Source organism: Aulostomus chinensis, chromosome 19 (genome assembly GCF_037954235.1).
Source record: "Aulostomus chinensis isolate RoL2024-O1b breed Wild chromosome 19, RoL_Achi_v1.0, whole genome shotgun sequence".
NCBI lineage: Eukaryota > Metazoa > Chordata > Actinopteri > Syngnathiformes > Aulostomidae > Aulostomus > Aulostomus chinensis.
The window spans coordinates 14736172-14762325 of NC_141338.1; the positions used below are offsets into that span (position 1 = coordinate 14736172).

General features: G+C 42.9%; 2 protein-coding genes across 3 annotated transcripts; one reads left to right on the forward strand and one right to left on the reverse strand.

Annotated features, from left to right (window-relative positions):
* The first annotated feature begins 672 nt into the window (after nucleotides 1–672).
* Nucleotides 673–15416, forward strand: LOC147244185 (ras-GEF domain-containing family member 1B-B-like). Its single transcript, XM_086186864.1, has 14 exons — nucleotides 673–869; nucleotides 7262–7789; nucleotides 7867–7989; nucleotides 8365–8502; nucleotides 8763–8978; nucleotides 9862–9936; nucleotides 11374–11466; nucleotides 12084–12186; nucleotides 12672–12751; nucleotides 12879–12974; nucleotides 13058–13153; nucleotides 13733–13856; nucleotides 13962–14034; nucleotides 14143–15416. Exons 2-14 carry the CDS (start codon nucleotides 7268–7270, stop codon nucleotides 14174–14176), a joined length of 1773 nt encoding a protein of 590 aa, XP_086042990.1. The 5' UTR covers nucleotides 673–869; nucleotides 7262–7267; the 3' UTR covers nucleotides 14177–15416.
* A 79-nt stretch (nucleotides 15417–15495) lies between these two features.
* antxr2b (ANTXR cell adhesion molecule 2b) lies at nucleotides 15496–25747 on the reverse strand. 2 transcript variants are annotated; one of them, XM_086186866.1, is made up of 17 exons: nucleotides 25486–25747; nucleotides 24382–24453; nucleotides 23680–23751; nucleotides 23445–23526; nucleotides 23239–23343; nucleotides 22435–22503; nucleotides 20842–20922; nucleotides 20708–20768; nucleotides 20524–20619; nucleotides 19172–19241; nucleotides 17582–17660; nucleotides 17253–17348; nucleotides 17113–17163; nucleotides 16334–16429; nucleotides 16087–16260; nucleotides 15893–15973; nucleotides 15496–15645 (listed from the first exon to the last, which is right to left on the reverse strand). In XM_086186866.1, exons 1-17 carry the CDS (start codon nucleotides 25602–25604, stop codon nucleotides 15607–15609), a joined length of 1443 nt encoding a protein of 480 aa, XP_086042992.1. In that variant the 5' UTR covers nucleotides 25605–25747; the 3' UTR covers nucleotides 15496–15606. The 2 variants fall into 2 exon arrangements, with proteins under 2 accessions (XP_086042992.1, XP_086042991.1); XM_086186865.1 differs by having other exon boundaries at nucleotides 23445–23529.
* Between the last annotated feature and the right edge of the window lie 407 nt (nucleotides 25748–26154).

Genomic DNA, 26154 nt, shown 5'->3' on the forward strand with positions numbered 1-26154 from the left:
GAGGCCCCCCAGATACACCAACTACATGCAAATGTCATTTATTGGTTTGAGGGTTATAAAACGTGGAGAAAAGATCAAATTCCCCCAAACTTATGTAATCCTTAACCATATGTATCTTTCACCAAGCCATATTCATTTTGGCTGTTGTGCATGAGGTCCCCTGGATAACTCCATCTATGAGGGCTTGGTGGGTTTCAGGGCTGTTTCCTGCAGTACATAAATGAATGGACACAGGGAAGAAAAAGCTGGGACTTTACCTGTAACTTTGACAAATGTATGTGGTTCATACACAAATTACATAATTAAATAGAGAAAATAAATCAAGTTAGGGGTTTAAACTTTCTCAAAGTCTAGACTCTAAGTACCTGAGTCCAACTATACAGCCGCACACAACCTCATTCCAGGGGGAAACCTTGCACCTTCCATTTTCCAGCTCTCCAACAACAACATTTACTGCCTGTGGCTGCGGTTGAAAAGGAAAAAGTGGACGGACGGTGAGCCAGCCAATCAGAGTCTCCGTAGATTTCGATTTTTCAAGTCCCCCGCTGCGATTGGACCGCTGAGCCCCAGGAGGCCGCCGCCCTCGGGCTGTGATTGGTCAGATTTCCCGGCTCTGTGGAAATCATTTGAATACGCCTCGCTTTGTGGTTCATTACAGCGCTGCTGCTCCTGCTTGTGGACTCAAATATCAGAAGCGGAGACACACAATGGAGCTGAGGACAGCGCGGACGCACTGCTGAGAGACTTGTAATGTGCAGCTCTGCCGGCGTGCCAACAGCAACAGGAAACTACCACTAGTTTGGATAGTTTTGTCTTTTACTGCTTGAAAAAGAAATTGCATTCGGGTATTGAGCTGCACCGCATAAGAGGTAAGTTATCAGGGGTTATTTATAGAAACTGATATTGTTTTAAGTTTCATTATTAAAATTTCATTTCTTGTAAATCCTGGAAAATATGTCGCTAAGAATTGATTTAGATGAAGGTTTATGGATGCATTCAGGAATCAGGCACTTCCCATGAGGAACTTCATTGTAAAACAAGCTGTATTTGCTCAGACAAAACCAGTGCAAACGTCCCTAATTTGCCTCAAACTAGCTACATTTGTTGTTATTGTTTGCCACCCATGGGAGTTTAAAATTAGGCTGGCAGTCACACACAAACAAACATTACTCACCAGCAGCACCTGTGATGGGACTGTGGTTACACAGCATGGCTCTTTCACAGTCAGCTTTTAATTTTACTGTGTTATGACTCAGTCAGAAGCCCATAATGCAGACCAGGCATGGTGCCCGTGTGTGTGTGTGTGTGTGTGTGTGTGTGTGTGTGTGTGTGTGTGTGTGTGTGTGTGTGAGAGAGAGAGCGAGAGAGAGAGAGAATAACAGATTGTGTATTGCCTGCAGGGAAAAGAATAAAAGAATAAGAGAAAGCGTGTGTACTTCAGGCCAAAGAGACTTAAAACCCCCTCCCTTTTATCATCGCTCTCCTTAGCCAAACAGCACTGTAAATAAACCAACAGCCTTTAAGGTACTTAGCCTCTTTACTTTTCGAGCTTGCGTGACATTCTTCTTTAGAAAAAACGTCCAATAAAATGGTTACACTCATTTAATAATTAACATGCAAGGCAAGCGAGAGGAGCGCGAACATCATTTTGGATTTCACCTGTTCAAAGAATAATTCAGTGGACATATACCAAGAACCTTTCACATCTGAAAGTTTTTTCTATGATGTTTTCTTTTCCTTTACAGTAGCAAGTGTGTGTGTGTGTGTGTGTGTGTGTGTGTGTGTGTGTGAGCGAGAGAGAGAGAGAGCGAGAAAGACCATGTGTTTGCTTATTATATCCTGCAAGCAGAGGAGATAATGTGTCTTTATCCTTTCTGACTCTAGGTTAATACTGTACTAGCCTACTGTGTATGTGTGTGTGTGTGTGTGTGTGTGGCCCACACACAAGGAAATGCATGCATGAAATCGGTGTGTGTGGGCTTAATAGATGGAAACGGGTCCATCAGTGGGTGAATTCCAGATATCTTTCCTGTCAATCTGGGTCCGGTGGTTGAGTGTACAGATTTACAGGCTGGTGTCTGAGGACCTGTTGGAATCCAGCTTCACCTTTGCTAGTGAATAAAGTGTAGGACCCCCCCCCCCCCCCCCCCCCCACACACACACACACACACACACATACATACATACACACAAGAAAGGTTACAGGTGCATAGATGCAGGTTGTCAACAACATATAATTTATGGGTTTCTTCAAATTTTTGGGAAATAAAGTAAAAGTATTTTTTATATTCACAATGTTTATATGGCTGGCACGGTGGTGCAGCGGTTAACAGTGTGGCCTCACAGCAAGAAGGTTCTGGGTCCGAGTCCCGGCTCCAGCACAGGATCTTTCTGTGTGGAGTCTCCATGTTCTCCCTGTTCCTGTGTGGGTTCTCTCTGGTACTCCAGCTTCCTCCCACAGTCCAAAGACATCAAGAGAGGACGAGGCTGATTGATACTCTAAATTGACCGTAGGTGTGACTGTGAGTGTGAATGGTTGTCTGTCTCTATGTTGGTCCTGTGATGGACTGGTGACCTGTCCAGGGTGAACAGATAAAATTGACATCGGTAAATATCGGCCAAACCAGCAGTACAAATATCTGCAAACTGGATATTGGTAAGAGATCCAGCATAGTGAATCCCTTATCAAAATAAGTCCTGGACAGATGTGAACACAGAAGGAATAAGAGCAAGGAGTCCATTTGTGAACTGGAGTAACTAATTGTTTCTGCCTCTTTGAGACCCCCAAAAAGGTATTTCCTGTTGGAATGAAAGTTGCGGTAAGAACAAAAAAAAAAAAAAAAAAAGTCATCTCAGATTTCACGCCGCCTCAGGAATTTACTAAATCAAAAGGACACGGTACGCTTTAAAAACCCGTTATATGAAACGCTGTATCAAATTACAAAACAAATATCCGTTCATTTGACCTCTGTTTCTGAGATCCCTGCTAAGCAAACATTCTCAGGGGTTTTCCTGCAACAGAACACTTGAAGGCACCTTTAACAAAAACTGACGCCCTTTGCAGGCCTGAAATCAACTGTGATACTTGTCCAAAAGTCACCTGTAGGTCAGGTACGGTCACATGTACATATATTTTCTTCTCTAAATTTAAATAAGACTGAGAGATAACTTCCTCTGGTTTCACCCCTCAGCTAAAGCCGGTACGTAAGGAATGTGTGTGCAGGTTGGTGGCGTTGGTGTTGTTTTTCAAGGGTTAACTCGTGTTCTTGTAAAACTGTTCAGTGTACAGCTTTGAGGAAACCACGAGTGTGTGATATTAGGAGCACAGCCTGGACTTTAACCTCATTATAGTGTTACAATAAGGTTAACTGAAGACTTTCCTCTCCGGCAGTCACAACTTACCTGTTGTAACTTATTAGTGTCAAAGTACACGATGTACAAAGTAGAACAAAGATAGTACTTCATGACATGATCAACTGGTGTAAAGTTCCACACGCTGGAAGGTTCCTTCAACTTGTCCTTTTGTCTCACGGCCTCTATGTTGTTGAACTTTAGCTGGTACTTTTAAGGGTTTGGCTCTGTTTTACAAAAGAAGGAAGATACACGACAGTTGTGACAAATCAGGGATGTTTCACTTTTGTTGGCTGAAGTAGACCTTTGTTGGTCCAAAGTAATGGTGAGATGTTTCGAGACATAATATCTATATAAACATCATCACCAGAACAAGAAAGATTCATGTCACACAGGCGTTTGTGTAAAGTGGCCAGCAGGTGGTGCTGTGCAGTGAGTAAACCTCACCCCCCCAGCATGGATAGAGATACTCTGATGCTAGTGCCTGCTAGCAAGTGTGCCCCCTTCCCATGCAAGGGATTCTGGGTTTGAGTCCAGGGGCGGATGATGATCACACAACCAAGGTTATGCTTACGCGACCAAAAGATGTTTAAATGTGCCTCATATCACCTCAGCAAGTGGTTTTAGTGGTTTATGATGTGGGGTTTTTTGTTTCTCAGTGGTTGAAGGTTTAGTCATCGTAATGCAAACGTTGTCCACTTTTTCCAGGAAATTGTGACGTGACGTTACCTGAAGACCTTATTTTTATGGCTTTCTCACGTGTGTCATATTCTGGATATTCCTGCACCCTACAAATGTTCATTTATGCCTTCATGGTCCGTGTTTGTGTTGCTGGTTCTTGTGTAATCACCTTTAGCATTAAAACCCACATTTTAGCAGCCCTCCATGTTGCTAGTCAGCTGCTGGTCTGTGTTAAATTGTTTTGCTAACGGTTATGCCACTTTACTGTTTGCTGTTTTGGAACAATGTCCAACAAAATCATGGAAAAGAATTGTGATGTTTGTGGAACTTTATCTTTGCATTGGGAAGTGTTTGCGTAGTGCTACATCCATACAGGCATACATGACGTGTTTATTTGCCTTGGTAATGTCAAACCCTGCACATTCACATTGCAATCACTGTTGTATGACCATTGGAAGACACTTGACAATAAAACTGAACCATTTTCTAGCTTCAGGCTCTACTGAAAGGCCTCAAATTTGATTAGAGTTTCCGGAAAGGCTTTTTAAACAAATCCTGTCTTTGGCTCCTGTTCTTTTTAAACGTCAGGGACCTTCAGCGCTGACTGTTACTGGGTCAGAGAGCGCGCAGATGCTCGCTGGGGTCAATTGGCTTTGAATAAGGACAATTATGAGTGATTGAGTTTACTGTGGAGTTCTTCCATGCCACATTGGATGATCACATTGACTTAGAACATAAAAACACAGCAGCTGCAGACCGAGTGGCCCTGATGCAGCATTATCTGCTGGCACGAGGCGTCATGGGGACAAATTCCTCTGCCCTCTGCAATTAAAAGTGTAGATTTATGGCACAAACGTAGGGCAGATGATATCTGTGGAGATATAAAAAGAGTTCACGCCTTTTTGAAGAATGAGACAATCCCCGTCACTATGCTGAGTGATGTGAGAACGATCCCAGCCTCGGTGCGTTGAGAGGCGGGGCGTCGCACGGCCTGACGGAGGCGAGCCAAGTGTGTGAAAGCTGCTGTGTGTGTCTGATCGGCTGCGATCTGCTGTGATCTCTTCCTGCGGGTCTTTGTGTGTCAGTTAATGCCGTGACAGGACAGATAATACCTCCATTGTTGAAGACCCCAACCCCCCCACCCCCCTTCTCTTTTAGCAATCGGTCCTTATGGAGCTGGTTGTACCTTTTTTAAAACCAACAATATGTGACTTAGGAAAGTTGACGGATTGAGTTTGTTTTCAGCTCTACCAATCCAGGCAGCTTAAAAAAGTAATTAAAAGCCACAAAGTGAGAAAGGCAACATAAACAAAGCAAGACATTGTCACGTTTGTAGAAAAACCAAATTCTGCCCCTTTGAAGCAGTTTAAACATGATTCAGTGGCTCAGATGATGGTTTTGCCTGCAGCGCCGTCTAAAATTCAATTAGTTTGAACCTTTTGATGAACTGACAGTTTGAGCAAAACACATTTTGCCAACAGAGGAGATATTGTCTGTCACTGGTTCGAGATTAAAGGCAACACACAAATCTGTATATTGTGGTTTTGCCTGTGCTATGTTAAAACCATGCGTTTCTGCTATTTCCCGTATATATATATTTTTTTCATTACCACATCAAACCTCTCTGTAAGGTTTCAATCTCTGCAAGTTTACAAACAGAGGGAATGTAAACAATTCTTTCAGTATGAAATTATACTACCAATGTCATCATTAAGCTGTCCATGCAAGAGTCCAACCTATGATTTCAGAGCTGCAGCTTGGAAAACCGCAACTATCCGAATGGTCAACTTTTCAGGAATTCGGTCCGGAAAACCCAAGACTGCCTGGTATAAAAGTTGAGATGTGTTTTTCTCCTGCTTGAGGTCACCTCTCAGTGCAAACAGAGGCTTGTAGAGAGAGGAAAAAAAAGAAGTCAATATTACTGAGTAGATTCTTATCTCAACTTGATGACCAAAGCACTGCTTTTCCTGATTACACAGTGTAAGTTTAGGAAGGTAAAGCCACTAATCTTTAAACCGAGTTAGGAGGAGGACAGCAGGCCTGGCTCACAGAGTTCAGAAGACGGCTGGCACTGGCCTGGCTTACACTGGCACGGGGCCAGGCGCTGTGGTATACGTGTGTGTGTGTGTGTGTGTGTGTGTGTGTGTGTGTGTGTGTGTGGTTCAAGCCATCATTTGTTTATACATGACGTGTATGTGTTTGGATTATACCGGCATGGGGCTAGGCGCCATGGTGGACAAGTGTGTGTGGACAAGTGTGTGTGTGTGTGTGTGTGGATGATGTTGGCTGAGGCAGACACTCCTCTGTCGGCGCTCTGATGGACAAACAAAAGCCTGCTAGATTCCTGCAGGGTTTTGTTTTCTGGCACAGCGTCCATGCGCATGTGTGAGGGATGTGTGCGTGCGTGCGTGTGCGCGCGCGCGTGTGTGTGTGTGTGTGTGTGTGTGTGTGTTCGTGCTGGGCTTGATTTACGCTGGCATATGGTTCTTAGCCAGACAACAGTAGCAGGATAAAGGTGGCTCCAGAGTTAAAGCATGCCTGGGTGGTGATGTGGGATCAGCTTACCTACCTCAGATCTAATTATCTCCACCATTAAGAGACAAAAATGATCGCTGGTCTAGAGATCGAGCATCTGTCAGCATGCTGTTGTTGTGCTTTGTTTTTTGCCTTTTTGCTTTAGTGATAACAAATGTAATTATATGTTTGTAAAAGTTTAAAAAGAAAACATGTTTGGATAAAGTAGATTTCACAGAGTGGGGGGGGGGGGGGGGTGTGGCGTCTGTAAACAGTTCAAAGCCAAAAGTAATAAACAGAAGAGGGGTAAAATTATACGACTAAGTGTAATTACTTTCACAGACACTTTTAAGTCTCTGCTTTGAGTGATCAAGTTGCACATAGTTTCAAATGTGAACGCAGCTTAAAGATCGGCAGGATTCCCTGGGAGGGACAGCGGCGGGATACAAAACAACTACTGTCGCCATGGTTACAGTTCTAGTGAATGCTAATATCTGAGTTTAATCATGTATTTTCACATCTAATGGCACTTTTTCTGATGACAGGACACTAACAATGACCACGAATTGGTAGTATTTATTGGTTCTGTCGATTTAATGTGAAGTATTGTCATTCTTTAGTAGCTTTGTAGTTTTGGAGGACTTGAATATTAAAAATACTTAAATATATCGTTTCAAAATGATTAATCAAGATTATTCTTTGTTTCTGTCTGCAGGTCATCATGCCTCCTACAACGCCATATGCTGGAAAGTTCAGCTCTTGTGGTCTTTACAGCAACAACAGCAACTATCCTCAGCCTCACAGCCCGTACCGCAATGGCGCTGCCGCTGCAAAGGCCACCAAAGAAAATATCTACAACAGTGCTTACTCTGCTGCCGAAAACCCTTATGACGTTCCCCAGCCTCACTGTGCCTATCGCAGCGCCTCTGTGGGTTCCACGTCCTCCAGGGAGCATCATTACAACAGCAGTTGTGCAGTTTCGGAGAACCCGTACTCCTTGCCGCAGCCTCATAGCCCTCGCCAGCACAGCACTTCCTGTCCCGGTCGTACGCATCGTCAAACTAGCAGCAGCAGCAGTGAGCAGTCCTGCCGGAGCAACGCCACTACGTCAAAAAGCCGACTTTACGGACACAGCATCACTGCAAGCTATGGGGAGATGTGTTACCATGACAACAGCTTGGTTTCAGCATCTCTTGAGGCTCTAATTCAGCACCTGGTTCCCACAGTGGACTACTACCCTGATGTGAGTGACACACTCTCTTCATTCATGTTTGAAATGAGGCGCTCCGTCTCTGAGAGTAGTTCTGTTTTCGTCATCAGAGGTCGTACGTGTTCACCTTCCTGCTGAGTTCACGCCTCTTCCTGCACCCGTATGAGCTCATGACCAGGGTTTGTCACCTGTGTGTGGAGCAGCAACGGTCTGGAGACGCCCTGCTGGATAAGGTGGGTGGTTTACAAACACCCAAACACACACACACACACACACACACACACACACAAACACACACACACAAACATATGAAATTATCTGTGTTGGTCTGACTCACCCACACAGCTTCACTTTGTCAACACACAAAGCTCCTCGTGTCTTTGTTGGGAGGAGACATTTATTGACTGTTTCATAAGTGAAGAGATACAACACGAACAACGAGGCATGAAAATGGCAGTGCAGGAATAAGATTGAAGGAGCACATTAAATGGGAACAATAAAATAACCACTTCTGTGGTTATTAAAACATATTTTGTCATCAAACTCCCCAACTTCAGTGGGACCAACACGTCGAACAAAATCATTCAAGGTGACGCAATGTTTTTCAGATCCGTTTCCGTGAGGTGGCACCTAAACTGGTGCAGCTGCTGACCGAGTGGACCGAGACATTTCCGTACGACTTCAGGGACGAGAGGATGATGCGCTGTCTCAAGGACATGACTCACCACGTGGCTCGAGGGGATGAGGTGGGTGTCACATTGTATGAGGTTTTGAATAAAACTCAATTGAAAACAAGTTTGGACAAATCTGGCAAAATCCGGCATTCCGAGTTGCCAGATTTACTGCACGAAAATACACATTGAGGAACGATTAAGGAGGCAACCCTACCTAGAGGTAGCGTTCTTGCTTAATTAACACACGGTGTGTGTGTGTGTGTGTGTGTGTGTGTGTGTGTGTGTGTGTGCGTGCGCGCACGCCTGCATGGATGTTTTTGTTCTGACCTCAGTACTCGTGGCGAGCCATGCAACAGATGACCCAGCGCCTGATGAAACGTCTGTCAGCTCTCGGCCAGTATGAGGAGGCAGTGGCTGCTCTGAACGCCGTGGCAACCGAGCGTCCCACCTCCCTGAAAAGTAAACAAGCATCAGGTCAACGTAGCGACGTACTGAGCGTGTGCGATGACCCTTTTATCCTCGCCCAGCAGCTGACACACATTGAACTGGTAAGAGCTTCTTCTCCCAGTCACGTGTGTCCACGTGGTGTTTTGTTTTGTTGGAGTTTGTAGATGAAGCGGTTCGTCTGACACGTCAACACAAACGCGCAGCAACGTTCACCTTGATCCGCTCTCACCAGCTGACCAGCAACAGAAACAGACTGCCGCTACCTTTGAGCACAACTGCACACCAACTTGTCAATTTGTTAAATATACCTAATTATATTTAGGGCTTTTCTTCATATTTTGTCTATCATCTGTGGAAGTGACATCATATTACCTCCCAGTACGACCTCAGGACCCAGGAAAATGCAATAAAAACAAATTCTAAATCGATACAAAATGGACAATAATAATCCTCATTAAGGGAGTATTTATTACAGGGCTTTATTATTACACTGCAATACTCCTACCTTGATGTACCTTATAAATACTCCTGTGAGTGTATGTTTGGTTGCCTGTAAAAAAAAAAAGAAAAATAAGGGTGATTCACAACACCAAGGAGATTGCACAAAAGAGGAGAAGCAATTAAAAAGAGAAAAGAGAAGAAAACCCCATGTGCACACAAGCCTTCAGTAAACACGTTGTTTTCGTGGCGTATAGAGAGAACGTCTCAGTGTTTTTGTTGATTCCTTATGCTTTTACTCCTGATCCCATTCAAACGGCCAACTTTACAGAAGTGCCCATGTAGAGTGTTAATACTGTCATCTGATATAAAACGAAGTAGCTTACCGTCTTTTTTTTTTAAGTGTTTTAAGCCTGTAATTGCTGTTTGCGCGTGTCCTCTTTCGCGATAACCATTTATTATAGTCGTAACACACCTTCATCATCAGCGTCTTCTGCTCTGTCATCACCGTTATTATGGTTGCGTCTTCATGTTCTCTGCTCTCAGGACAGACTGAGTTTTATCGGACCCGAGGAGTTCATCCAGACGTTCGCCATGAAGGATCCTCTGGAGAACCACAAGGTACAATATTTAGTTTACAGTCAGGACCGGCCAGACTTAGCCCTGCTCAGGAAGACACACCTACGTTAATACTTTATTGGAGGATATCATATGATGTCATTCAAATACCCTAAAAAAGAAAATTGCTGTCGTAATTCAGAGGATAGTTGCTGTAACTCGTGCGACCATTTTATAATTAGCACCATCAAACACCTGACTCAGACCTCGTACAAAGTAATTCCTCGTTGTTTCTTATGTCCTCATTTGACTCAAATGTTGGTTAATTGCTTTGCTGAAGCAACCACATAAAGGAACCTCCTGACAGATGGATGTTAAGTTTATTCTGCTTTTTTTTTTTCTTTTATTCTTCTTAAATTAGCTCTTGAACGTAAATCAAACACGGTATGAAAGAGCAGATCTGCTGAGGGGTTCTTCTCCTCCAGAGCGCTCCTGTGAGTCAGCTGTAGGGGGGATTTCAATCAGCGCTGGGTCTTTTTGTTGTGCCTCCCGTCCTCGCTGGTGCCGTGCCTGTTATATAAGACCCACTTTGTATAAACGAGTGGTTGAGTCAGCGTAAGGGGTCCTGAAGTATAGCAGGCAGGTTTGGAGTAGAGTGGGCTGCTGCTGCTGCTGCTGCTGCTGCTGCTGCTGTTGTTGCGTAAGCATTTAATAGAGCCATGAATCCCTTCGATTACATCATCACAGCCCCGGCCTGTGTTTTGTTGTTGTTGTTTTTTGTATACTCAGTGCTTTTATAATGTTTATTTATATAAAAGTGCCTCTGGCAAACAGGTTCACCACAGAGCGTCTCACAGACGAGCAGATGAGCTGGAAATACCAGCACACACGTCACTGGTTCCAGTGTGTAGGAGAGGTTATGAGAGTGTCAGAGCACTCAAGAGCCTTTCGCGAAGGAAATTACAGATCAGCAGCCCGTCTGTGTCTTCATATTTCATTATGGAAAATTGTGACCGAATGTAATAAAGTGAATTAGAATAGGCCCAGTCTGGCTTGTGTTATAGGAAATGTACAAATATGAAAATTACAATGTATCCAAAATACACCTCAAAAAATGCACCTCCCGCTCGTCCTGAGCGGATGTTTTCTCTGTATTTGTGGTACAACTTGTTTTTTTTTTTTTTTGTCAGCACTTTGAGTTAAAACCATCTGCTGCGGGAGACCATGAGATGTGGTTGGAAGTCCCACAAGGGAAACAATATTTATTCCAATATCAAGATTTGGGGGGGGGGGGAGAGAACCGACTTTTTCCGTTTATAAAACAGTTGAATGGCATCAGTTTTACAGGTTTTTATACAATGTTGACTTGATGATCTCACTGCGAAACTACAGGACCACAAAGATCTCAAACCACAAAATAACGCCTTTTAAAACGAAAAATCACCTCGGTTTTCTTTCTTGTGTTTTCACCTTTGTTATCTTCCTTCAACCGTGTCTTAGGGTTTCTTCCGAAAGCGTAAAACCAGCAACCTGGAGGCCTACGTGAACTGGTTCAACAGACTGAGTTACCTGGTGGCCACTGAGATCTGTATGGTACGTGGGTTAGGAACGTCTGTTCCTGTTTCACCAGCGCGATCGTGTGTATTGATTTCACTTTCGTCTGTTTGTCGTTGTGAAGCCTGCAGCATCTGAATTTAATTGGAAATGGACTTCTTTGAATTATGCATGTTTGATGCAAAATGTGCCACTCAAAAGGGAATTTGGTGGTCTGGTATTCATTGCATTGATTCCCAATGAATGTCAACATGTTTAGACACTTTAGTTTATGTTGTATGTTGAAAATGAGCCAAATTCTGATGGTTTTTGAAACTGTAAATACCAGCCATATTAGACTCAGCTTCTCACTGCCCTCAGAGGCCAAACCTGCCTCCCCTTCACATTTCAAGTGAAGTCTCATGGCTGTTACTACCTACACTTGACTCACCAAGTTCACACTTCCTCCGATGCGAGAGCTTTTCTGTTATGCTTTCTTGATAGAAATTTCATGCTCATTATTCTTGACAAAAGCTTCATGTCGTAACGATATGCAAATGTGCATCATCTACAACCCTTCAAAACAAAACGCACATTAGCAAAAAAAAAGAAGTGTAGATAATGTATATATGCAGTACATGTATGTATATATAACATGAGAAATAACTGATTCACAGCCTGTAAAGAAGAAACACCGAGCGCGGATCATCGAGTTCTTCATCGACGTCGCTCAGGAATGTTTCAACATCGGCAACTTCAACTCCCTAATGGCCATCATCAGTGAGTATCTGTAGCAGAAGCACCGAAGCATTTACACATGTGATAACCACACTTGTCAGAGCAACACGATGGAGCGGCTGCACGCGTTCTAGTCAACTGAGATGGACGCCGAATTCTTGCTGTTTGATCTCGTCGAAGCGAACACGTTTCACTGGGCTGGATGGCTCGTGACTTCTCTAAGTCAGCGCGACCCTCTGATCCTGTGGAGCAGAAACGTGCTCAGTCATACACAATAAAATGCGGTACAAGGAAGTAGGAACTGAGTGAGTTTGGCTCGCACAGGTCCAGCGTGCTCCGGGAACCACCAGGCTTCGTATACATGTTAGATATACTGCATACCTGCAAATATGAGATGTCAAGTGTTTTTATTTGTCCTTGTTCACTTTTGTTGCACACACACTCATACTCACGCACACACACACACACACACACACACACATACGCACACGTGTGTATTTACCAGTAAATCTGATTCTTATTCCCAGCTGGGATGAACATGAGTCCTGTCTCCAGACTGAAGAAGACTTGGAGTAAAGTCAACACTGACAAGTTTGAGATCCTGGAGGTGAGAACCTGCGTGTTTGGTTGTTGGTCTATTAAACAGTATAACATCATCATACCGCTCTGCTCCAGCTGCTGGCGGGTCCACACTTGTGTTTGACTGTCTCCTCTCTCTGACCCTCCCCCCTCAGCACCAGATGGACCCGTCCAGTAACTTTAGCAACTATCGCACTGCGCTCCGTGGCGCCACCCAGAGGTCGGAGACAGCGCACAGCAGCCAGGAAAAGGTGCGGGACGCTCAGACGACTGGTTTAGTTTCGCTCTCATAATGTCACCCATGATTATAACTGCTGTGGTTCCCTCTCTCCAGATTGTGATCCCTTTCTTCAGTCTGCTCATCAAAGACATCTACTTCCTGAATGAAGGCTGTGCCAGCAGGCTGCCCAACGGACACATTAACTTTGAGGTTCGTTCACAATTCAAGAGGTTCATGTCAGATTGACAGGTTCAGTATCAGATGTGTGCCTCTTCTTTGCTGCCACTAGTAAGTGTGTTACAAACTCTTTAAATGCTTGAATGCTCCATTTCCAGTTGTAAAAATTTCCCTGAAATTCTCAGGAGAATAAAGGTTGTACTGGTGAAAAAAAAAAAAGTTTGAACCTTCAAACTGCTACTACCAGCGTGGGTTGACTTGCTGCCCCATGTAAGGTAACAACGCCCCCTTGAGGGTGAAAAAAAGCATTACGTTCTGCATTTTATTTATGTCAGGAGTTCTCAACCTCCTCTACTTTAAGACCCAATAATTGATTTTTTTTTCAAATTGGCATTATATGAAGATGGATTTTATAGAACGAATCATTTAATATTTGAACTTTTGTTACTTCTATCATATTTTTGGATTAATATTCCCTTTAAAAAAAAATTGCTCTCAAAAATTCAGCTTTAAAACTTTTGAGAAACGTATATTCCCTGTGGTCCTATTTGATTTGGTGCTATCTTGGGACGTTGAGCTCATGTTGACTTTGTTATTGTGGTGTCTCATCAGAAACTCTGGGAGCTGGCGAAGCAGGTGAGCGAGTTCCTGGTTTGGCGTCAAGTCATTTGTCCTTTTGACAGAGACCGCCGGATCCTCCAGTACCTCGTCACCACGCCCGTCTTCACTGAAGACGGTCAGTACGCATCTGTGAAAACTCTAAAGTCTCCAGTCGTGACACCACATACGGATCACGCAACAGTTCTGACATCAGATTATACCGATGTGTTTTGTTTTGCAGAGCTGCATCTGGCCTCTTATGAGAGTGAAGGACCAGAGAACAACATGGAGAAGGACAGTCGCAGGTCACTGAGGTGGGTCTATACACACACACACACACACACACACACACACACTTACTGAGATAGTCAACCACTTTATACATGTTAATGTAATAACACTGTTTATCTCGTTCCCTCCAGATCCTCCCTGTCGCATCGGGAGAACCGATCCTAAGCATACGACCTCCTCTGCTCTACCGAGCCTCAGTGAACCAAGCTACAGTGTCCGCCATCTTTTATGGACTAAACTTCAACATTCCCATGGCCGCGTTTATAAGGTCTTGGTCTGTGGATGCAGCTGGACTCATATTCAAACACATTTATCAGATATTGTAACTAACAATCCTCATCAGAACTCATTTATTACTTTAACCATCTGCCCCGCAAGCCTGGATTACAGATGGAGCTTCTGTCCGAGGCTCTTACACGATAGACGAATGCAAAAATAGTCAAACGTGCGTTAATTTCCATCAACGGGGAATGTGTGATCACTTCTAATAACACTCAGACAGGCTCATGTTGTAAAAGGGCATGTTTTCTATCTGAATGAGACTCCGCAGCATGAGCACTGCCTCCGAGGTGAGAAGAGACATCTGATTTGTTCTATACACAGCTGCTTCTCGCTGTGGTGTTTGTGCGTTTCTGTCTGGCTTCGTTTTTTTTTTTTCTAAAACCCGACAACTACAGCAGCATCTCAAACCCATCTGCTCCTGTTTGCCATCATTTGCATACAACGCCGTCGTACTCAAGCCCTTTAATGGATTTTTCATTTGTTTTGTTCTCTCTAGTGAGACTCGTGCACTACGGCTGTGTTTAGGTGTTGTGCGAGTGGCAGCAACATCATGCTAATCATGCAAGTTCAATCCAATGCACTTCGAGTACATCGGTGGGGTTTTTTTGTGTACCGTATCAAAGGACTTCGTGACTCCTACTTGAAGGCGTCTTTCTACAGTATTAACTCGTATTTTGTATCACAAAGTAAAAGCGATATCTTTCATGTACTCTTGATGAAGTTTCACCATGAGCTTGTTGCTGGTTGGCCAGCTCTGTGTCAGTAAAGCTATTTTATTAATGTGTCAGTTCATCTCTTAAACAAAAAAGTGTGTTTGTGTCTGAATGGAGTACAATCGAATGTGTGTTTGTGCAGCTTTAATACAAACTCCTCCCCCTCTTCATCTCACCTGTGTTGGCGTGAGCATGTTGTGACCTTTAGAAAATCTGCTTATGAATGAAGCTACATTTTTATGTTTTGTAAAAGCTCATGTTATGTTTCTAATGTTTTATAAAAGTGTTTTTTCATGTATGCTTTTTTCCTCAAGCTCTTGTGTATCGTTTGTGCCAGGGTACTTGTACTAAAAGTCTTTATGTAAAGAGAATTATATATTTTTTCCTTTCAAATAAACAGAATAACTGAGTCTGAGTGTCATGATTTAGTTTTACCTGTCAAAAGCAGAAACCATTAGTAGCTTTCTGAATGAAAAAAAGGCACCAGAATATGTAAAATCATTTATCAACAATATACATTGAATCACAAAAATGATCTAGTGTACAGTCTGGGGGTTTTTGGGGGCCAAAAGCTAAAAAATAAGGGTTGATCCTCTTGTTTCAGTGGCGCTGAACTCTGGTGAAGTTGATGCAGCGACCCTGGAGACAATAAACAGCAGTAGCGACATGAGGAGGCAGGTAACTGGTGTGTATAAGAGGTCACAGCTGTGAGTTAACAGATGAAATCTTATGAGATCTGTTTGATTTGCCCCCCCCACCCCCCAAGAAAAAGTTAACTGAATTTGTCACTGAGGACAGAAACTGTCTATAAGACAAGTAAAATGAGAAGTTACTTTATTCTAGGCATCCAAAAAAAAATCCAGTGAGGAATTCAGACGGTTCTGACCTTGTCGTGAGGCGTCGGCCTCATGATCGCCACTCTGTCGTACTGTCTTCGCATTAATGCAAGTAACGCGTCCAAGCGCCCCTGAAGGTCATGTAAACACAACATCAACACAAATAAAGGTAAGAAATACACACTGTTCTGTATTATTTGGGTCTGAAGATGTAGGTCATCAGTAAATGGCCAGCATGTCCCACCTTGATAGGAGTGTACCATTTGGACTGTGGTGGGGGGTTATAGACTGGAGGAGGTCTTGGTGGGGGTTGAGGAAGAATGAGCTCATCCACCTCTTCTGGCATGGTGACCACAGCATTTTTAGCTTTCTCCAGTCTGGACCCTTCCTCTGTTGACCCTTTCTGCCCCCAACGCACCTACAGGACCCAAATATGAATGACACAGACAGCAACCAACAAATATAAAATATAAGATGTTACTTTAACAAACCTCCATGCGTTTGATTCCTCCAGGACCCCTCCCCCCGTAATACGACGCATCCACTGTTGGCCACTTGTGTTTAGGTGAGGATTCTTCTTCTGGCTCCTTTAAAGTAAGCAAATAGATAATAGTTGGTGCGTTATGTAACTTTATACTTTTCAAGTTAAAACTCCAAACTATGAACTGCTGCAAATTTGAGACGGTAACTAACATTTCAACCCAATCTTTTGGTCCTAAGTTATTGTTCTGAACATTAAATACAGTTGTGTTGCAGTACCATGAATGGCCAGTAGATGTCAATACTGAAGCAGATTGTAAGAGACACTTCGATGGGCCTCCAGAAATTATCATTCAGCAGAATAGCTGCAAATTGGGGGGGGAATAAGTTTGACCAACATGAGACGGCCTCTTCTGTTCAGACTAGTGAACTAGACTAGTTGTAATTTACCTGAATTTATTCATGAACATAAAGCTTTTGTCTTGAATGTTGAATAATGAAAAAAAAATCATCTTGAATTCTACTTCAATGAAGCTCTAAAATGATGATGCTTTGTTTGAAAGAAATATATAGTTTATAATGTCATTTACACTGGTATATCTTTATACATACAGTACACTTCAGAATGTCTGGTAAAATAAAAATATATACAGCCCATCACAAAATACTATTCAAAATACTGGTTATTAGTTGTGGTACACTCAGTATTTGCCAACATTTCCTGCCAAATTGGCCACATGAGGTACCGCACTAAACTTCCTCACGTTGTTTGTTTTTTTCATCTACTCACAATGACAGGAGGTGGAGGAGGGGGGCGAGAGGGGGGCGGGTCTCTGATTACCTATAAAACAACAAATGAGAACTAATAAACAACAGTCCGGGGAGTCCGGTTTCTTGCTGCTGAAAGCAAACTATGGTTTCTGGACTCACCACGGTGCAGCAGAGTGGCCAGAACCACCAGATCAAACCCAGGACCAATAACAGCAAAAGAGCCAAGAACAGCCAGAGCACCCAGATCCCATCTGACTGCAATAAATACACACCACACACACGTGTGTTATCTTCTATTAGCCGCTGAATTAGTAACCAGTGTCACACGTGTTTGTCCTCACACACGTGTGACAACAGTTACACTTCTGGCCTCTTAAAAAAAACAATATTTTACTTTTGAGGAAATAAATGTGACTTTAACTTAAATTGAATCTTCTAAAGCGTAAGCTCAGAACTCTTGAAGTTTTCCCAACAGAAGTGATACTCACACATGCAGTCGCAGAGATGGTGATGGGAGTGGAGATGAAGGACTGACCATTGTTCAGGCTAACCAGCACTTCAATGGATCTGGAGAACATAAGACCCACTCAACTACTAATGGCTGCACGTGACGTGAGTCGAGGCGCAATAAAGATGTTTTAATCGAATCCCTTTTTATAATTTAACAGATAAAACCACTCAGGTCAGAACTCTTCCTCCATTATCATTATTTATTTTTGTTTTTCACGATGTGTATAAGAGGTGAATCTTACTCTTGTTTGTTGGGAATCATTATTCAGCCTCATCCTACAGTAAAACAACCAATATGCAACCTGTCAATCATCCAACATCTTAACTGCCAAGAACTCTGACTCGCTGGAAAAGGAAGCCGTTTGATCTCTTATCATGGTTTGACCAGATTTCCTTGTTTGCTAATAAAGTGTACAAACTGTGTCAGTTTAGTATTTAGGAAATTACCAGAATATGCACTGACTTTTCAAGCAGAGATTCAGAGATTCCCCGCGGGTGGGGTGGAGGGTGCAGTTCACGGCCTCTTATTATACAAGGAAAGAAGTTCACATATTTTGAAACTGATAATCTGCCCATGATTATCTATAAATATTAGTTTCTTGTTTTAATTCACAGAGAAAGTGTTTAAAATGTTAATATTTGTTAAACTAGCAGAACAAGCCTGGAAATCACGTGTTCGGTTTGTTTCTCAAGTCGAGTCAAATCTTGAGAATATAATCTCAGACTTTAGTTGAAGATTATTCAAACAAAGGGATGGGTTGAGGTGAAAGTACTTGGATCTTCCTCAACTGTCATCAGATGATGAAGCCAAAGAAACTTGCAGTTTCTATTAGAATTCCATTGAATTTGTTGCGTTTATCATCCACCAGATTTGTACAATACGGCCTCACATTGGTGTTTTCTTCCCTGCTGACCCTGCACCCTCTTGCTAAGGCTGGGTCTATACCGAGATAATTCCGATTAAGATTCAGAAAACTTTATATATCTCGCAATTAAAGGGCAGTTAATAATGATGTCATCAATATAACGCTGGTCCAGAATTGGATTTTTCTTTCATGAGGATTTGTGTATTTCAGAATTTAGGGCAAAAACAGTAGCACAGTGAGTAAAAAGGGTGAAAGGAGGTCAAATATGATTCTGGTTCATCATGTCATCTAATGTTTTTATCAGCTAACAGCCTTGCGGTTTTAGGGAGTAAACGACAAAGCAACGAGACGGAAGACAACTATGAACTAAATCAGACGGCGTGCAGCTGAACTCTGCCTCTATTTCCAGTGTCCAGACACAAGCGTGGTTTCTCAGCCATACATGAAAACATTCTTGTGGCCACTGTTTGTGTCTGATGCTAATTATCAGTTACAAATTCATCTATTTGTTGCTGAGTTGAAACAATTACCAGACGACTTGGATAATTACTGTCATCATAACAAAAATAAAAATGTTTAATTACAGTTTTTCTCTTAAGGAAGAGCACATTCAAGGTTCACGCGGGGTTACAAACGTTAATTGTGTGTGTGTGTGTGTGTGTGTGTGTGTGTGTGTGTCCGTTTACATGTACGTTTACTTACTGTCCGACTTCGTGTAGAACAGGAGCTGGACACAGAAGATGGCCGTCCCTCACTACTGTTGGCTTCTGGCCTGAGAGGAGACAGAGACAAACTGTATGGACCTTTTACTGCCAGTGAAGAAAGGATTTTAAAAATATCAAATATCAAATGAGTTTGTTCACCAGATAATTTAGGATCTTTGTACAGCCACACAGGACATGGGCTTGTGCAGCATTGACTGGATTTTGGAAGCTTTCCTGTGTTAAACCTGAATTCTTTCAAAAGACCAGCAGAGGGCGACTTGCGGTATGTAGTTGCAAAATAAATTCTGAGTGTGAAAAAGTCTCAAAGAAAATCACAGTAAATCTACTTTGATTTATAAAGTTCATGATCTCAATCAAGAGTTTCCATTTTTGCACAAGATAGCGTGATGCCAGTTTCATACATTAAGGTTGAATAATGCTTGTGTCTTGCTCCTCTCCACCTCCAATGTCTCATCCTAATATGGTTACCATGGTTACAAAGCAAAGCAAACAAGCAAGTGATGTCACGCATGCTCCCATTAAACAGTCTGTACAGTCACAGTAGTGTTGTATAATCTCGTTCAGCTAATTAGCCATGAAGAGATTTGTTGCACGGGGCAGCATGGCTCAGAGGTAGAGTGGTCGTCCAGCAACTGAAGGGTCGCTGGTTCGATCCTCAGTTCCCCCGGTGACCATGTCCAAGTGTCCTTGAGCAAGATACTGAACCCCTAATTGCTCCTGATGGCCCTGTGATGGACTGGCGACCCATCCAGGGTGAACCCCACCTCTCCCCCAATGTCAGCTGGGATAGGTTCACCCCCCCCCCCCCCCCCCCGCAACCCTTAATGGATAAGTGGTAGAGAAAATAGATGGATGGATGGATGGGGGAGTTGTTGCATGCTGTGATAATGATGTTACATATTCAGTGTGAGCATATTGACTGAGAGGTCAAGGGAAGAAAAATAAAACCAAACAAGAGGATAGTAACACACAAAAAAAGATTGCAGGAGAAAAGTTGCAGTCATGTGCTAGCTTGCCATGTCCTCTTGTTGACACTGAGCCCTCCGTCCTCCATCGATCTGCTAATAAGGACAGAAATGTCCTCCCTCCCTCCGCTCGGCCTCATAATGTCTCCTCTGTTCCTCTGCTAAACTCAATAAAGAGCAGCTACTGTTTGTCTCTGGATGTCATGAGCCGGACTTTCCTCTGCAGCACACATCTGCACAGTATCATATTTCACTTCACTATCCTCATGTGCATCACATGTGCATCCTTGGTTCGCATTACCTCATTACTGCAGAACACACAGTAATGTAGTGTATCGAAGGCAGACAGAGGGTGTTTACTCACTGTGTGTGTTTTGGTTAACGGTGAGGAAGCAGAGGAGGTTTTCTGTCCTTTTAGATCCGCTGAAGGCGCTTCCCCTCAGCACCACATTGAAAGAATCTGAAACACGTCAAACACACATGGCTGCAGATGGAAACGGTTACTTATTCACACAGTGGATCTGACAAACTCTTTATAACAGACTTACCATTGACACAAACACTTGACGGCTCTATAGTGAACGTTTCTGTGCACGACTGCCTCAGGATCTGTGTGGAGACAGAGTTCAAGTCTGTACTCACATCAGTCTCACTGTGGGTGTCTTTTATGACGGGTGCTCACCGAGTTGACGGTGTCTTTGAGAGCGTGAAACCCCGACAGCACCGGGAAGACCTGCTCTGTGCCGTCGGCTATTTCAGCAAGCTGCAGCATAGATGACAAGAGGAGAGTTTAGCAGCGTTTGAGCGTCACATGATGATTGTAAAAATGATGAAACTTTCAACCATCTTTTTTTTTTTTTTCCTCTTTGGGAGGTGCCCTGCCCTGTCCCACATTAGAGGAGGAAATGATTCTAGGAGATGAAAGCTGGGGAATGAAGCTTTCATCTCCTAGAATGATGGCAGAACAGGAAGCCTGACATGATTTAATGAAAGCTTCATCATGACGTCCTACAGATACACACTGGGCCTGTAACATGAGGAGAGGATTGCTAAAGACATCTCCTCCCTTGAATGTAGAACTCCTGCAGGTATGCTGATTATTAGTAATCATACAGATGGATGTGGTGAGATTAGAGCTCCAGCAACAGCAAAGGAAACAGCAGGAATGAAAGAGGGTGTCAAACAGAACAACATATTCTAGAATAACATTGCTCAACAGATTAGACTCTGTTTTTGCAGGCCCGGCTGCTTGTCCCTATGTATTTGATCTCCTTCTCTTCTCCTTCTTTCCAGTAAATCCGTGTTGTTTGTACTGTACTCTGCACTGAGGTCCACTTCTATGCCAAACCTACTCAAATGCCTTTGTAGGAAAATAATCTCGACGGTGATGCTAAAAGAAACTGTCGAAAACTTTTTTTTAAATTCATTAAGGATGGGCTTGCTACAACTTTGCAACTGACACCAAAATGTACAGAAGCTTTGAGATGACAGCAACTTGTCCTTCTGTTATTAAATCTATCTCCAATTTTTCTCCACATGATAATTAAAGTCTTTCTTTTTATAGCACCTTTCATACACACAGTGCAAATTCTTTTTATTTGTTTTTCTTCATAACTGAATTTTTGATGAGTTTCAAATCTATTACTTCATGTCCTAAGCTTCTGAGGATTCCTGTCCCTTCAATATTGTCAGATTTCTTGATTATTGCTGTCTATCTATTTTTATGAATTTCTTTAATAAATTACCGTGTCCTCCCTCTTCTTCCTTCTCCAAAAGCCTGATCAAGTAGATGCACATGCCCAACCCTGACATTCCTCTTTACTTCTTCCAGAGTCAGTGGAGGACACTTGGGCTCATTCCTCCTCAGCTTGATAAACGACTCTGAAGACAGATGAGGCTTCCTCCATAACCTGATACCCCAAAGGAGGAAATCAGAGTCCCTCAGGAGGGGAGCATTTAAAAACAGGCCCCACAATGAAATGTATTCCATGTTTTTACATAAATTGAGAAAAGCATTAATCATCTACTTTAAAGCCTCTCCAGCTGCTCACTATTCCAACCTCAGCAGGTTCCAGCTGAGCTCAAACAAACCAAACAACACAGTCAAGGTTAAGTGCACACGTACACAAACACATGCACGCATGCGTGCACACACACACACACACACACACGCACGCACAGAGTTCAGTGTTCAAAAAGAGTAACAGATTCCTCTCTTAATGTGCTACACACAGTCAGTGAGAGAAGTGATGGCAAGCACCCCCCGCCCCCCTACCTGTTTGTGGTCAAAGTCCATGACGCCGACACAGTACACTCTGGCTCCAAACCCTCTGGCTTTGTCCGCCTAGGAAGAACAGACATGGAGAGTGAACTCCTGCAGAGCGTCGTCCAGGGTCTGCTGACATCCACTCAGATGGCTTGATTTTCTCTGCACTACCATGGATTCCTGACCTGAACACAGACCTGAAATCAGCTAACTAGTGCCCAGCTAGCGCTCACCCTGAGGGACCATACAAGAGGTCATGATGGCTGTAAATCGAATAGCAACAGAGAATGAAGCCAGTGAACTAGCACTATCATCTACCCCCCTGCCTGCTAAGCAGCCTTTGTACTGGATGTGTTTCATCAGTGGAATGAATACTGACAATTGCTAGCACTAAAGTTTGCAGTTGCTAATGTATCAATCAATTCTTCTTCGCCGGTCCAACAGATTGTTACCCTTGTAAGAGTAAAACAGAATTTTATAGGAGCAAAGAAGCACTGATCTCCTGTTTGTAGTAGTCTGAGCTAATAGAGCTAATGAGGAAGTAGATATTAGAATTATTCTGCTCCTAAAAGCAAAATCCAAACATTGACAGGTTTCAACCCCCCTCACACTGCTGAACGGGGCCCGTCCATTACTGCTTGGAGCTTTATACTTCCCGGGCATGAAAGTGCCAGAGAGTGAAATCAGAGTTTCTAATGGAAAACACTTCTGAATGGTGTGTGTGTGTGTGTGTGTGTGTGTGTGTGTGTGTGTGTGTGTGTGTGTGTGTGTGTGTGTGTGTGTGTGTGTGTGTGTGTGTGTGTGTTGTGTTACCTCCTGCACACTCAGTTCATAGGGGTAAACCTCCAACTTGCCATCTGTCAGGACGATGATGATACTGGATGATGGCGTCGTTTGCACCTTCATCTGCTCTGACACCTGATCAGAGACAGTTGGACTCTTCAGCTCTTCCTTTCTAAAATATTGCCTTGTATTTGTTTTAATGCAAAACTGATCTGTTTGTTTGATGATGTACGTACCGCTATCATGCCTTCATGCATGTACGTTTCACCAGCAGGTTTGATTCGACTGAGTTCGCTCAAGCCCTTGTCTATCTTGGACCTGCTTTCACACCGTGAGGACAACATGGTTTATTTATAGACTGATTAGAGAGCAGTTTCTGTGTAATCTAGTTATCTGTGGTATGTTGCTAGTAGGGGGTTGTTGGGGGGGGGGGTTGAAGAGTAAGTAGAGACAGAGAACTGAAGACCATACCTGTCTCCAGTTAGAGGAAGGATTACAACAGCTCTGGCTGAAAAGACGATGTAGGAGACCCTCATCCTGGGACTGACACACACACACACACACACACACACACACACACACACACACACACACACAGGCGATACAATGCAGCATTATTTAACAGTGCAGGATGACATTAATACTAACAACACTAAAAAGGCTTCTTTCAGTGAAGCCAACCCACTGGAACCTGCCAGCTTCATTTCCTCCTGCAACTCTCCAGACGTTCTGTTGTGGTCAGCACCACCTTCCACATCTGGCTGGAGTTTTTTTTGTCCTTATATTTAGTAACCCGCTATTAAACCTAAAGATAAAACACACACCCTCCGCACCATTACCCAGAGGGCTTTTGGAGTAGTTTGGCGGCCTTGTATGATGCCTGAAATAGACATGTCCTACTTTCTACTCACGAGTTCTGTTTGTACTGTAAATTAAAGACTTGTAAACACTCCTTGTGGTGTAATCAGATTAATTTAACTGTTGCTCTCTTTGACGATTTGTAATGTAGTTGAATGTCTATAAAAGCTCTTTCTGGCTTTGTTTTCACAGGTGTTTTATAAATGAAGTTTTACTTAATATTTTATAGTATAAATATTTCTGCAGTTGAGGGGCCTGAGGAGGTTTCTTGCCTAAAAAATTTTTAAAAAAACCACAAAAAGTCACAAGACTGACCTGACAAACCTATTGGTGAGCTGCTCCACAAATCCATAGATCTCATCCCAGTGTCCTGATACACTCCCTGACCTGCAATCAGAGGTAACACACACACACACACACACACACACACACACACACACACACACACACACACACACACACACACAAATATAAAATATTCCAAAATGAGATTCAAAACCAAACACTGTAGCAGCAGCAAACTCAGTTGGAATCCATCAGTTAATTAATTATGCGTATTCCAGCATCTGGCGATGACATCACCGCTGGATGTGGCTTCAGGTACAGCAGATGTTATGACCGCATCCGACCACACAGAGATCCTGGGTGTGGTCAACAAGGTTTCAGAGGTATGTTTTCTATATTTCTATATATTCTGAGAGCCTCCTATAGCAGCTTGTGGTTATAGCTTCTTTATGAGCTATAAATAAATAAAGTTTATTTTTTGCTGTGCAGAGGAGAGACACACAGGGATGCACATCAGCGTGTCAGCTGTTGTGTTTTTTAATTTATCAGGCAGATTGGAAAACTTTTTTGCTTAAATTTCTTCTTTTCAGAGGAAACAATGCATGTTTTAGAAATAAATAAATAAAAAAATTAAAATTCCCAGTTTGTGCATGACTTTTTTAGTACACAAAATGTAAATAGATAGAGGTAGAAATATCTGCAAATACTGGCCAAATTAATACTAAAAGACCAAATAATGTGTATCCTGAAGTACAAAAAAAAGAAAAAATTTAAGCACATTAACGGAACAGTTAGTAGAATATTTGCAATGATCATTTCTAGACTGAATAAACTGCACAAAATAGATACATTTCACATCTGTGTTAGATTTTCCAAACACCTGTAAAACAAAACTCTTGTTTAAAAGGCGTCCAAACAGAGCGATAGAGTTTGGATGATAATAAACACAGAATAGGTCACTTAGTTCTGTTTAACCCTGAAAATCAGAAAAATGTTAAAGGTGCAGTAGCGGCAGCTGGAAGTCTAAACACATCCATACATGGAGAGGCCTCGCTCAAAGCTTGTCTGCGTCCGAAGAGACAAACAATCCATGAAAAGTCTTGTTCCTTTATCCCGTGAACAGCCAGAACTCACCTGTCTAACACAAAATAAATATCAAACGCTCCATCGCAGGATTCCTGGTCGCTGTCAGTCAGCGCTGCGTTCCCAAAAACACCCGCAAAAAGAAAGATGGTGCAACATAATCGAGCCATAATCCAGAGCTCACGTATCAGCAGACATGGTTCCGTTTTACAGCCGAGACCGGATCGGTTCTGAGTCCTTCACGTTCAGCCAGGCAGCTCCCATGTTGACTGGCAGCGCTCCCTCCTCACGCTGATGTTCACATGGAGGCAGTGAGGAGGGAGCACGCGCGCGCACACACACACACACACACACACACACACACACACACACACACACACACATACACTGTTGATACACACACCACTGTGATACACTTTCCCTTGATACACAACAGCGTTTTCCTCTGCACTTTTCAAATTAAAGACCCGCTCCACAATAAAAATAAACCTGAATACCATTTCCACTTCCTCAGTAGTAAAAATAGAAGTATACAGATACAATAATACTACATAAGTACAATTGGAGTTTTTTAACTTGTATATCAAAACGAAATGTTGATGTTTGTGTATTCTGGTATTTTGGAGCATTCAATCTTTGCACCACTGAAGTGCATGTATATGTGTGTGTGTGTGTGTTTTTGTGTGTGTGTGTGTGTGTGTGTGTGTGTGTGTGCATGAG

Coding starts and splice junctions, on each gene's coding strand:
- LOC147244185 (XM_086186864.1), top strand. CDS start 7,268: ATGCCTCCTACAACGCCATATGCTGGAAAGTTCAGCTCTTGTGGTCTT. Junction 8,979..9,861: donor AGCTGACACACATTGAACTG/GTAAGAGCTTCT, acceptor CTCTGCTCTCAG/GACAGACTGAGTTTTATCGG. Junction 14,035..14,142: donor GACAGTCGCAGGTCACTGAG/GTGGGTCTATAC, acceptor CGTTCCCTCCAG/ATCCTCCCTGTCGCATCGGG.
- antxr2b (XM_086186865.1), bottom strand. CDS start 25,604: ATGGCTCGATTATGTTGCACCATCTTTCTTTTTGCGGGTGTTTTTGGG. Junction 22,504..23,238: donor ATGAACTGAGTGTGCAGGAG/GTAACACAACAC, acceptor TGTTCTTCCTAG/GCGGACAAAGCCAGAGGGTT. Junction 17,661..19,171: donor GTTCTACACGAAGTCGGACA/GTAAGTAAACGT, acceptor TATGTTCTCCAG/ATCCATTGAAGTGCTGGTTA.